This window comes from Euprymna scolopes, chromosome 32, assembly GCF_053919585.1.
Source record: "Euprymna scolopes isolate OS-2025 chromosome 32, ASM5391958v1, whole genome shotgun sequence".
NCBI lineage: Eukaryota > Metazoa > Mollusca > Cephalopoda > Sepiida > Sepiolidae > Euprymna > Euprymna scolopes.
The window spans coordinates 47,729,093-47,742,803 of record NC_136513.1 but is presented as its reverse complement, the minus strand read 5'-3'; the positions used below and the strand labels follow the sequence as shown (position 1 = coordinate 47,742,803).

General features: G+C 33.7%; 1 protein-coding gene across 2 annotated transcripts in view; it reads right to left on the bottom strand.

Moving 5' to 3' along the window:
• The window catches only part of LOC145256320 (calpain-B-like), a 206,845-nt gene that overhangs the window by 106,402 nt on the left and 86,732 nt on the right, over positions 1 to 13,711 (bottom strand). The window contains exons 7-8 of one of the 2 annotated variants that reach the window (XM_080115052.1): positions 10,840 to 10,851; positions 4,120 to 4,217 (exon numbers count right to left, since the gene is read on the bottom strand). In XM_080115052.1, the coding sequence (XP_079971178.1) occupies positions 4,120 to 4,217; positions 10,840 to 10,851 (110 nt within the window). The remainder of the gene's footprint in view (positions 1 to 4,119; positions 4,218 to 10,839; positions 10,852 to 13,711) is intronic. The other variant, XM_080115053.1, reaches the window with a different exon arrangement.

The window sequence follows — 13,711 nt, the reverse complement described above, 5'->3', positions numbered from 1 at the left end:
GACGGTTATTAATAAAATCCGCAAGATTCAACTGTATCTTCTAAATTTCTCTTTGTCTGTCTTTCTGGCTGTCAGTTTCACATTTATCAGAAACTACTGGTCCGATCTGGCTGAAATTTTGTGTGGACATTTCTTATGATAAAATGTAACGATTAAGTATTATGGTATCCATTCAATGCACAGTTAGGGATTAATAGGAATTAATCACCACAATACCACATTTACTCTAGAAGTTTTCTTGGAAACTAATGGGCTGATCCGGCTGAAATTTTGTGTGGACATTTCTTATGATAAAATGTAACGATTAAGTATTATGGTATCCATTCAATGCACAGTTAGGGATAACTAGGAATTAATCACCACAATACCACATTTACTCTAGAAGTTTTCTTGGAAACTACTGGGCTGATCTGGCTGAAATTTTGTGTGGACATTTCTTATGACAAACTGCAATGAACTAAGAGTGTCTCAACGGTCTATAACGTTTGCCTATTTTTAACTGGCTCAAAGTTTAATTTGTATTTATTTTCAAAACTATGCAAGAAAAGAATGACATGGAATATTTTTTGCATGTTGTAGTTCATGATGCCCATGGCTCACCAGTCACATACTTCAGGTACACCAAGTCTTCCTTCTGTGATATAGTCCAGATTTATTAGTGGGTAGTTGTGCAGCAAGATGCTTGTTCATATTACATTTAAATTTCTGCACCATTGGTACACTTGGAAAAACAAAGGGTCGGAAGGAAATTCCAAAAGAAAGCCGCCTAAAGAAAGAAGTGATTAGAATAAATGTTTTCCATCATAAATGTTTTCCATCATATCGAGAACTCTGCAGTGAAGTGGTGGCGTTTTGTTGCTAGTCGGGTGGATCAGAAGTGTTTTCTTGTCAAGAATTTTAGTGAAGCTAATTGGAGCACATCCATTAAAGTACATGTAAAACAAACACATGGAAGCAACATTGCAGCGATGGGACAGAGACTAGAGCTTGGTAGACAGTGCAGGATCTATGAGATTAGAGGTTCTTATTTTGCGCCCTGTTCGATGCTTTTCATTGATCTAAGGGGGACAACTCCATTTTACTAAAAGATTCGTTCATATTTTTTACATATGAGAATTTAGAACGCTAAAACTAAAAAGAAAAGGAAGTTGCAACTACTTTTTCTTAATGTAATGCTTAATATTATATTTTTTTAAAATCCCTTAACATTTTTGAATAAAAATGTTTTCATTCTTTTTTTTATGTTAAAAAGAAACTGAGTATTTATTTTTCTTAATAAAAATAGTTGAAATAAAAAAAGTAATCGCGTCACAGTTTCTATATAAATAAAACCGTATATGTATGTATGTATGTATGTATGTGTGCAAATATTTAACCGATAAACTCTTAAACTATTGGTCACATAACACTGAAATTAACAATAAATAGTAATTATACACCAAAGTATAGTATATAACGAGTAAAATCTTTGTTTGGATGAATAAATAACGTGTAGAGAAATATGTCAGCAAGTTGATATGCAAAATGTTCATTTCAACTTGCAACATATTTCTATTACTTTTGCACATGCGCAAATTCATTCATAGTTTGAAGTGGTTTAATTTTAAATCTTTCTTAGCTATCTGTCGATAGCTCAAACAGTAGGGAAAACGGCTGGAGCACCAGATGTTTTAGCTTTGTTTCTAGCTGATGACACTCAAGTCATTTTCCCCCCAACTTTTAACAGGTACCATTCAATAGAAAATCGACTCTAATAATAAATACGAAATCTGCATGAATAGAAATATATTTAAGCGATTTTTACGACAAGACAAGGCCGGGCACCCCTCTCCCCTGCTAGTCTTTAATAAAACCTTCAATTTCGTTGCAACTATTGTTGCATTCAATTTCTTTTCTGTGATGTTAAAGCCTACATTTTTGTGTTATTTTCGTGTTAATTAATTTGTTACATTAAAAAACGAATAATCACAGTTTTTTTTTCTTTTGCAATGTTTTAATTTTTTTTTTTTTTGTTTTTTTTTCAAACTTGATATTTATTCATTTTTTTTGTAAGTACTAGTTTCTTTCTTTTACAATTCTTCCAAGTCGTGTTCTTTCAGCGTCCTAAATTCTCTTAGGATAAAATGGACGAATCTCTTAGTAAAATGGAGTTATCCCCCTTAGATCAATGATGATAGAAAAACACTCAATGCCCAAGAGGGAGAAGTTAGTGCCTAGATGTGACAACAATGGTTTATACATGGCTGAATCGTGATTTTATAAAATACTAGATGTGCCCAACCCCAGCGTTGCCCGGTATTAAACGTAACGTTAAAATCCTTAAAAAAAAAATGAAGTAAGAAAAACGTAAAGAAACAGAAACATGTGCATATGAGTATCATATTTTTTCTAAACAGTGCACTTCTTGTAAGTAAAAAAAAAAAAAAAAAAAAACTTGAGCTGAAAGCGAAACCAAAGTCTAAAGATAGCGAGTCAAGTATTATAATCATTAGACCAGCTTGACATGATCTTTAAATAGTGTTTTCAAACCAACATATACTTAACATACGGAAACTGTCATGTTTCATGACTGCACATATGCATTCGTGAAACAGCTGGAAACAGATAAAAATCCAATCACCTCCACGTACCATATTGCCAATTTTGACCAACTAGCAGTCTTTTTTCCGGATGAAAACCGATTAAAATGTTTTCCATATGTCTGTATACTCTATATACCAAACTTAAAGTCTAGAGATCAAAAATTCGTTGAGTACATAGGTTGAGGAGTGTTCTCACACACACATACACACACACACGCGCACACACACACAAATTCTCACTTTTATAGATATATAGATAGATATACATTGAGCTTTAATTTACTTCATCGTACTTCAGCCATTTTCTGTTACTGCGAGTCTAGGAAACACTAGAAAAAGGGAAATACTCAAATTTCCTTTCTTTTTGTTTTTCGTCTTTCACCTCTTTATATATATATATATATATATATATATATATATATATATATATATATATATATATATATATATATATATATATATAAACCTCCCTTTCATCATTTTTGATAAGCAAGTACAGATGTATGACAAGTGTATTTAAAATTTCCAAATAATTAAAAAAAAAAAAAACGAAATAAAAGAAATATAAATATTTAAAAAAAAAAAAAAATGTTAATAAAAATTTGTTTTAAATAAAAAAAATAGCTTTTATGCATTTTAGGTTTGAAATATATTTTCGTTTTCATTTTTAAAGAATTCCTCTTGAAACAAGAGGAGACAATTCAAAGAGTTGTTTCGTGTAACTTATTCGTTTAACTTATTTCTAAAAGACAAAGCAATCACTAAATTAACACAATAAGACAGCATATTTTTATTATTATTATTATTATTATTATTATTATTATTATTATTATTATTATTATTATTATTATTATTATTATTATTATTAATTACTAAATTAAGAGATTGAATAATAAGCCGAGTAACAAAAATTAGTTAAATTATTTTCGATTTTGGTAATAATACAAAAATGTAGCATTTAACATTGCAAAAAAGGAATACAGACCCTGTTGAAATTATAATCTTATTATTTAGAAACCCGTTCTTAACATGAAAAGAGGGGTTTGTTACTATTTTTGTACGGTCACCTAACAATTTAACAAAAGATACATTAAAAAAATGAATTTCATTCATTTTCGAAGAAATTCTGTGAAAAACTTTAGGAACGGTTTAAAGAGTTTTCTCTTGTTCCGCATGAAATTCTTCAAAAATAAAAAAATAAAAAAATTATCTCCAAATCTAAAAATTCATAAATACTAAAAATTATTACAAAATCCTTCAAAATTGTTTACAGTCCACGAATTATCTCCCTTTATCGTTTTCCTTTCTTTTTTTTTTTTTTTTTTTTTGTCTCAAAAATAACGTGTTTTTATTATGATGTTATTTTCATTTCTGACGATTTATATCCTTAATATATGAATCGACAGGGATAAAAATAGCATCGTAATAAAAATACATGTAATTTCTGAAAAAATAAAAATAATAAAAGTAAAAAAAGGGGGACAACTTGTGGACTATGGACAATTTTGTTGATTGCCTCCCTTATCGAAGAACTTACTTGTCACACCATGGTCCATTCCATTCACTCTCTCCCCAAGGGTTACGAACTCTTACCATGGGGATTTTGCCATTAATACTGGGAGTATTGAGTCCACTCTACAATATAGAAGAGTATTGTAAATATGATAGGATTATTTTTTTTAGTTTTGGACGAAAAAAAAATTATTTTATACGAGTTGAGAAAGCAAAATGAAAATAAAATACAATTCGGTTTGTGCCCAGAATTTCCTTTCTATTAAAATATGAAAAAATAAAGAAAAATCTGTATGATGTAGTACCTGTGACGAAACAAAAGGATCATATTCCAAAAATCACGTAAATTGATCATTGTTTTATTTTTAAATAAGAAAATCTAATTTTATGAGTAACTGAAGAGTTGGCCGTCTTGTCAGCCATTTCGAAAACAATCTAAGAAAATAAATAAATAAAAACAAAGGAAGACAACCCAATCAGTCAAATTTCGAGATTTTTTTTTATTCATTGCGAACTATTAGCCTCATCTTTATTAGTTGTTGTTTCATGACGTTTCAGCAAGCTATTCCTCTGGCCTTTGTCAGGTGATAACCGCGACGGGATAGGAGCTCCAAATCTCCTAACTGCATTCTCAGCAATTACTGCCATCCATAGTTGTTGTCGTTTCACCACATTTTTGGCCATGTAAGCCTCTGGCTGGATTTGGGTAGGATTGAAACCGCTATCTTCAGACAATTCTCACCTAAAACCGTATAGATTCAATGTCTATTCACTGCGCCACGGGCCCTGAAGGGCGAGCGATGTTGGATTTTTGGTCTTATGAATCAAAGTTTATTTATTATTTGATCTTCCATGGTCAGGCCCGTACCGAATGGTATATATATTATTTAATGATTTAGCAGTAATTGCTGAGAATGCAGTTAGGAGATTCAGAGTTCCTATCCCATCGCGCTTATCACCTGACGAAGGCCAGAGGAATAGTTGGCCGAAATGTTGTGAAACAACAACAACTTAAAAAGATGAGGTTAATAGTCCGCAATAAATAAAATTAATAAATAATTATCATCTCAATAATGAATTCTAATTAATTCGAGATTTATGCTGTAATTATCTACGAACCCCCCCTAATTGTTTAAACATGATTTTCTTTATAAAAAAATAAAACTACTCAATCAGTTTACGTGATTTTTGGAATATGATATTTACATTTCCTCACAGGTACATACATCATGAAGATTTTTCTTTATTTTCTTTCTTTCCTTTTTTTTAATATAAAGGGAATTCTCGGTCGCAAACTATAGCGCACTGTAGCAGATGAAGATTGCAACAAACACAAGCAGGAGCAAATTCTTGCAGCTAGAGATTTGGAATCCACTTTCTTCCTGGCTTATCCAATCAGAAGCTTGCTCCCAGTCATGTGACCGAGTCTCTCTCTCTCTCTCTCTCTCTCTCTCTCTCTCTTTCTTTCTTCCCGGCTCTTGCTGAAGTACACCTCTCTGTGGGAGCGCAACCTCGCCATGGCCCTTTTGGGCCCGGGACTAGCGTGAATACAAACAAGTCAACATGTCTATTTTCAAACATGGACTTCTGTGATGTTTAGCCGATAGGTAATCGATATTAGCTTCTTTTTTTTATACATGGTAGTCACCACTTATTAAGGCCCGGGAGCCACTCAGGGATCAGGGTTATTGCGTGTACAGTAATCAAATGGAGATTTGATAAAGTGTCTTACTTAAGGGGGTGGTTTATCAGAAATTTGTTTATGTTGGACTTGAAGACATCCAAGTTGTAGTTAGGTGGGAAACAGGCAAACGGAAGAGTGTTCTACAGACGTGCACTTCTAAGAAAGAACTTTGTTCATGGAATCTACGTTTTGATTTAGGCACAGATAAAGAATGGGAAAACTTATTGATAGTGTTTTTAGCTAGACAGGTGTTTGTCGTGAAAGATTGGCGAGGTGGGGGGGGACGAGAGATTGGAGCTAAATATCGATTATTATCACAGACGGCATGCTGAGATGAATGTAGATTAGAAGAGAGAAAAAAAAAAGAAAAAAAAACACGTGTCTCATAGAGAATTCAGAACCTTGATGGTCCAGGGGCCGTAACTCCTGTACCATTCGGTTATCTCCCTTCTATTAACGTAATGTTTACGAAAGGACATCACAACTTTCACGCCGGTAGGACTCTCTAATCTTTTGTCCTTAACTACTAACTTCAACACGTATCCACTGACATTTTTCTCTTTCCTTCTTATTAAACCAGCTTGTCTAATCTACATCTCCACATCAGAAACTCTTCCCGCGATTACTATAGATACAAGCGTGCATGAACAGAGAACACTGTTCTCCTTTAACAAGCCTGTCTAATTTTTTATCTACACATCTCTCACGGTGCGGTGCGCTTACATCGTGGTTTATATTTTGCTACGCTGGCCATTTTTTTTTAATTTGGGAACAATCTTATATACACCGCCTGATAGCAAATAGTCGAACTGAGGTGAAGTAAATCTAATTTCAACATTTTCTCCATGAAAATAAGTAGCAGAGACTGTGATTTCGAACTGGATCGAGCATAAACGCAGTCAATTTACACGTGGAATTCGTTTGTTTGTGTTCGATTCGGTGGAGATTTCCTATTCATTTGTTTTCTCTCTGAGACCGGTATGTGTCGAAGGAGTATCCCAAGATGCGACAGTAACGTTCCCAGTCGAGCCAACCAGCCGAGGAGTTTCCAGCAGCAGTTTAAACAGCCCTTGTCAGGGCTCTCAAACTATTCTTATGCGATCCACAAGCTACTACCATGCGACTACTACTACCTGTCTGCTTCCTGAAACCTCCCTCCCTTCAACCAGCGGTCCCCAGCTCCCTCCTGAAGCCTACCAGCCCTGGGTGCCTCCTCCAATCTTCCAGCCCTTGGTATCTCCAGCTCCTGTCACATCATCTTACACTCTACCGGCGCCTCCTGCATCCCCCCCCCCTCCACAGTCTTCAAGCGCCTGCTGCACTCTTCCAGCACCTGTCATACCTTCCTACAGTCTCCCAGCACGACTTGCAGCCCCCAGCAACTTACTATTCTTGTTTATTTCGTTTTCTTAAATAAAGGGCGATTCGTCATTTTTTAACTTTTTTAGCCTTTTTGTCATTTTCATTTTGCTTTGCTGTTCTTTTCTTTTTGCCTTTTTGGTGTCTTAATATTTTAGTTGTACGGTCAACTGGTTTTTATAACTGGTTGTTAAACCCACTGCAACATATCTACACAAGAATGCTTTCAGCTAATGACCCGTTTCTCTCCTATATTCTTATTAACGAAGATAACGAATAAAAGTTGCTTTTAAATAATGAGACTTCTTTTCTTGTCTTTATTCTATAACACATATATATTCGTATTCATTTATATGCACAAACAAAAGAAATCAGTAATAAAGAAGAAATAAATAGAAAAGAGGCTTGCCTTTTCTCTGTTGTTCTTGGCCTTCGGGCCGGGATCAAAGTGTACGAAACCCTTTGTTATCTCTTGGTCGGTTCGTCAGGGTTGTCCGCTGTCGCCCCTGCTTTACATCCTGGCCTTGGAGCCTCTGCTCCGCAAGCTGAGACGTGGGGAGACAAATTCGGCCCTGTGCGGAATGGCTCTGCCTGGCGGCTCAGCTGCCAAGGTATCTGCATTCACCGATGATGTCACGGTCTTTGTGTCGGGCTTCAGAGACATTGAGATCATGTCAGAGGCGCTTGCACAGTACCAAAGAATCATGGGGGCCAAGATAAACTGCAGCAAGTTGGTTGGACTGCGGTTGGGCGCCTGGAGTGGCAAGCAAACCTCCCGGCGCCCTTCAGCTGGATGGATGGCCTGATTCGGATCCTCGGCGTGTGGTTCGGACCGGGTCTCCAGCTTGATAAGAATTGGTCGGAAGTACGGTCAAAGGTGGCAGCTGCGGTCGACGCGTGGCTTCCTAGGAAACTTTCCTTAAAGGGTAGAGCTGAGGCGTGTGCCACATACGTCTTCCCTCTTATCCTTTACCGACTGGCCATACTTCCTCTGCCTGCACAACACCTAACAGCTCTCATCAAACTCTTGTCCTCGCTCCTTTGGGACAGAGGAAGACACTGGGTAAGCAGACAGGTCTGTATTCAACGTCCGTGTGAGGGAGGTTTGGGAATGCCGGACTTGAGGTGTCATCGAGACGCCGAGAGGCTGGCCTTCCTTAGTCACTACCTTCAAGACGATCAACCGTGGCACCCCGCGATCACTGCAGCCTTTCCCGACCTCATTCTCGACTCCGCTATTGAAAGTCGTCACAGGCCGCGGGGAGATTCAGCCTTCCTGAAAGAGTGCCGAGCCGCGCTAAAACGACTACCAGTGTCCAGCGACCTTGTGACTGCCACCCGTAAGGAACTCCACAGGGATCTAGTGAGGGGGGCCGCTGACGATTCACTATGTGTGCATTTGGGTTGGCAGCAGAGTGAGATCCGCCAGGTTCGAGTCATCTGAACAATTTAGAGTTCTCTCTGACCTGGCGATTGGCCCGAAATGCACTTCCCCTAAACAATATACAATACAATAAGTTTTTTTGGAGTCGCCTGCCTGTCCCCGTTAGGGGACGATGGCCGCAGAAACAACTGATCACGCATTTTTCGATTGCCGCGAACTCCGCCAGTACTGGTCGTATGTTGGCGAGGTGACGGCTTGCATCGACCCCGAGCATCCTCGCCTGATTACTGTATCAAACGTAGTGGACAACGTGAGGCCACCGTGGGACCGGGAGAGACAAATGGTCTACATCGCAATCCTGGCCGTGGCAAGAATGGTGATTTGGACGTTGAGACTACAAGATGGCCGGGTGGGTGCTGCCTTTTTCTGATCAGGATCTGATCGCTTTCTTTAAACACCAACTACGGGTAAAGATCAGATGTGACAGAAGAAGGCTGCATCGCGTGGCTTTTTAAAGATGGATACAGTTAGCAAGTCTGTGTGTACGAAGAGGGGCCAAATTTGAATACGTGTTTCCCGCCTAGGTGTGGATCGCGTGGTTCTAGGGTTTCTGTCGGACCCAGCCCCTTTCCAATTCTACTTCCTTCAGCCTCTCAACCAGCCAAATAAATCTTGTTTCCCTTATTAGAAAGCCTTCAAGATCCCCAGCCTCCAAAAACAACAATTTTTTCTTTTGCCCGCCCTTCCTCTCGAAATTCAACCCAGTTTGGAGGAAATTAAATCAAACACTAACACCCCTCCCCGCCCTCACTGCCAATTTTTTCTTTCCTCCCCTATTTAGGACACAACCCCTCTCCACTCCATTTAGAGTCTGTTTTATTTATTTTTTTTTTCCCCCCCCAAGTCCCTCGACACAAATGAAATTTTATTAAGATTGTTATCTTTTTTGTACTTTTTGATATAAATAAAAAATGTTTTAAAATTGGGCTTAAGTAGGCACTCCCCTCCCACCACACACACATAAATACAAATTTAAAGGGGTAACCATGATAAAAGATGCTGGCCGAGAGAAAAATCATTTAAGATTTACAACAGAGACGTGATGGATCAACCAACTTCACCATCCCCCCTTCTTTTTGAGTTGGCCTTGTGCCTAAGTTTTTTGTTCATTTTCCCAATTGTATTTTTTTCCTGTGAATAAAAAATTTAATATCTCAAAGTGTAGTATCTGTTCCGGCAGATACTGCAAGCAAAGACCATATGTGGGAGCAATCCCACATATCAGACCTTGGTGAATGTAGGGGCAACCCTTCATACCAATTGTCACTATCCAGCTCCCCTACTCCCCGGGGAGTTGATCCTCATTTCCCCTTCACTCCTCACATTAAAAATCGGCCTTGTGCCTAATTTGCTTGGTGGGGGAGCAAATAAACACCAACCCTTCATACCAATTGTCACTATCCAGCTCCCATTTCCCACCCATCGGGAGCTGGTCCCCTTCCCCCCACCTCTCTCTCCACATTAAAAAACGGCCTTGTGCCTAATTTGCTCAGTGGGGAAGCAAATAAATACATCTTGGCCTTCGGGCCAGGATCAAAGTGTAGTATCTGTTCCGGCAGATACTGCAAGCTATGACTAGCAAAGACCAGATGTGGGGGCAACCCCACATGCCTGACCTTTAACCAGCTCCCATTTCCCACCTCTCGGGAGCTGGTCCCCTTTTTCCCTTCCCCCTCCCTTCACTCCTCACATTAAAAATCGGCCTTGTGCCTAATTTGCTTGGTGAGGGAGCAAATAAATACCATCTGTTCTGCAGATGCTGCACTTAAGATAATTTGTACTAGTCAATGGAGGGGAAACCCTCTATACTGGGACAATTATTATTTTTGGTAACCAGAGTGCCCCCTTTTTGCCTACTTTTAGGGGAGCTAGTTTTGACCCCACATTAAAAAACGGCCTTGTGCCTAATTTGCTTTGGTGGGGAAGCAAAAAAATACAATAAAGAAGAAATAACCTTATGGATAAAAATACTACGGAATTTATTATATTATGCATTATGAAAAAACAACGGTTCCAAATCCCCTCTTTTGAAATCATTTTTGTTTTTACATGTGCTTAAATATTTTGCTTACAATTAAAATAAGCTTTTATAGATTTGAAATTTGCAGCTTTTTATAATAAAATTTCTCAAGTTGAATAACTTCGATTTATCGCATTAAAACACTTTGTACGTGAAATATAGTTTTAAGTGGTGACACCCTTGTAAAAAAAAAAAAAAAAAAAATTGAGAGAAGAAAAAAAAAACTGATTCTACTTACCCTGGCATCCAACTTTCACGAAAGAAAAAAAGAAAGAAAGTAATTAATATAAAAAATAACAAATTTTCAATATATATTTTTTTAATTAGGAATATTAATCTTCTAATATACAAGCTATCTTGTAGGAGTTTTTGAATTTTTAGCAATTAATCTGAAAAATCAATATTTGATTCTGACTAACTATTTTTTAATATATTTTTTGGACTATGTTTGTTTTATATAAATAAAATGTATTCTGCTTTAATTTCTTTCAATTAACGCTTAGTTCAGCTCAAAACTTTTTTTTAACATTAATTACCTTTACCAACTAATGCTCTTAATATTATTTTTTAGGTTTTTCTAGTTATAAAAACTTATACATATTAAAAAAGAAAAATAATTAATACAAACTCAAATGGCAAACATTTATTTCGTCGTTAAAAAAATAAAAACTCGAAATTATTCATGAGATACAAATTTTTTAAAAATCTATTAAAAATTTTTTTTTGTTTGAATTTTAATAACTCGTAAATTGTTTAGAATTGATTGTTCAATCTGCTTAAGAATTTATATAAGAACATTTGCAGACAACATATCGTCAGTTTTTGGCAACTTACATTAAAACTTAGCTTATAAAATTTTTTTCTTAAAAGAATATTATAACATAAAACAGTTTTATGAAATTATTCTAATGACCAAACGATACAGTAATTAAATTGGACTTAAAAACAATCATATTTTAAAATAAAAAAAAAAACAACATACGGCAACTGTAAAAATATTCATTAAAACAACAAAAAAATAATCAAACATATTTATGTGATTCAGATTTCAATATTTTCTAAGACGTTCTATCGACTTTATTGCAAAACCAATATTTTTTTAATGAACAAGTTCCTTCATTTAATTCTCTTTATAAAATGTAAATATGTTTTCGACGAAATTATCACAATTTTTTGACAAAAAAAAGCGTTTTTAAATATAACAAATTAAAATATTTCTGAACAAAAAAAAATATCTATTTATATATTTTTTAACAAAAAATGTTTATAAAAATATTCTAAAAATATTCATATTTACATATATTTTTAAAATATGTTTATTCACACACATTTTTAATATGTTTATTTATATCCATTTTTAATATGCTTATTTACATACATTTTAATATGTTTATTTACATATATGTTTAATATGTTTATTTATATATATTTTTATTATGTTTATTTACATATATATTTAATATGTTTATTTACATAAATTTTTAATATGTTTATTTACGCATATTTTTGAATATGTTTATTTACATATATTTTTTAATATGTTTATTTACGTATATTTTTTAATATGTTTATTTGCATATATTTTTAATAGGTTTATTTACATACATTTTTAATATGTTTTTTATATATATTTTTAATATGTTTATTTACATATATTTTTAATTTTTATTTACATATTTTTTTAATATGATTATTTACATATATTTTACTCTGTTTATTTACATATATTTTTAATATGTTTATTTACATATATTTTTGATATGTTTATTTACATGCATTTTTAATATGTTTATTTACATATATTTTTAATATGTTTATTTACATATATTTTTAATATGTTTATTTACATATATTTTTAATATGTTTATTTACATACATTTTTAATATGTTTATTTACATATATTTTTAATATGTTTATTTACATACATTTTTAATATGTTTATTCACATATATTTTTAATATGTTTATGTACATATATTTTTAATATGTTTATTTACATATATTTTTAATATGTTTATTTACATATATTTTTAATATGTTTATGTACATATATTTTTAATAGTTTTATTTACATATATTTTTGATATGTTTATTTACATATATTTTTAATATGTTTATTCACATATATTTTTAATATGTTTATTTACATACATTTTTAATATGTTTATTCACATATATTTTTAATATGTTTATTTACATATATTTTTAATATGTTTATTTACATATATTTCTAATAAGTTTATTTACATATATTTTATAATATGTTTATTTACATATATTTTTAATAGTTTTATTTACATATATTTTTGATATGTTTATTTACATATATTTTTAATATGTTTATTGACATATATTTTAATATGTTTATTTACATACATTTTTAATATGTTTATTGACATATATTTTAATATGTTTATTTACATACATTTTTAATATGTTTATTCACATATATTGTTAATATGTTTATTTACATATATTTTAATATGTTTATTTACATATATATTTAATATTTTTATTTACATATATTTTAAATATGTTTATTTACATACATTTTTGATATGTTTATTCACATATATTTTTAATATATTTATTCACATATAGTTCTTCTATGTGTATTTTCTTTTTTTTATTTTACTTTTGTTAGTTTGAAGATATCAAGGCGCTCCTTCCTGGGGCTAACACTTTATTCTATTATAATTTAAATTTATATCCGAGGACTCTTTTAAGAATAGACACTGTTCCCTTTATTGCTGTTATCTGTATTTCCTTACAGCTTGGTTTTCCAGGGATTGCTTCTAAGTATTTTTGAAGGTTCTTTTTTTTTTAGGCCAGTTGTTCCGGTCACAACTGGTATAATGTTTATTTCTTTCAGAGACCATGTTGTTTTTAGATCATTTTTTAGGTCCTGATATTTTGTTATCTTTTCCCGTTCTGCTCTATTAAGGCCAAAGTCGTTTGGAACTGTGACGTCGATAATGAGTGCAATCCTTTCAGGCTTGTTCCATATTACTATATCTGGCTTAATGGCCTTGTCTTTTATGTATCTGCCTGCCTGTATGTCTTTGTCGTAGAACACTGTCACTTTTCCATTTGATGTTATCGGTGGTGGT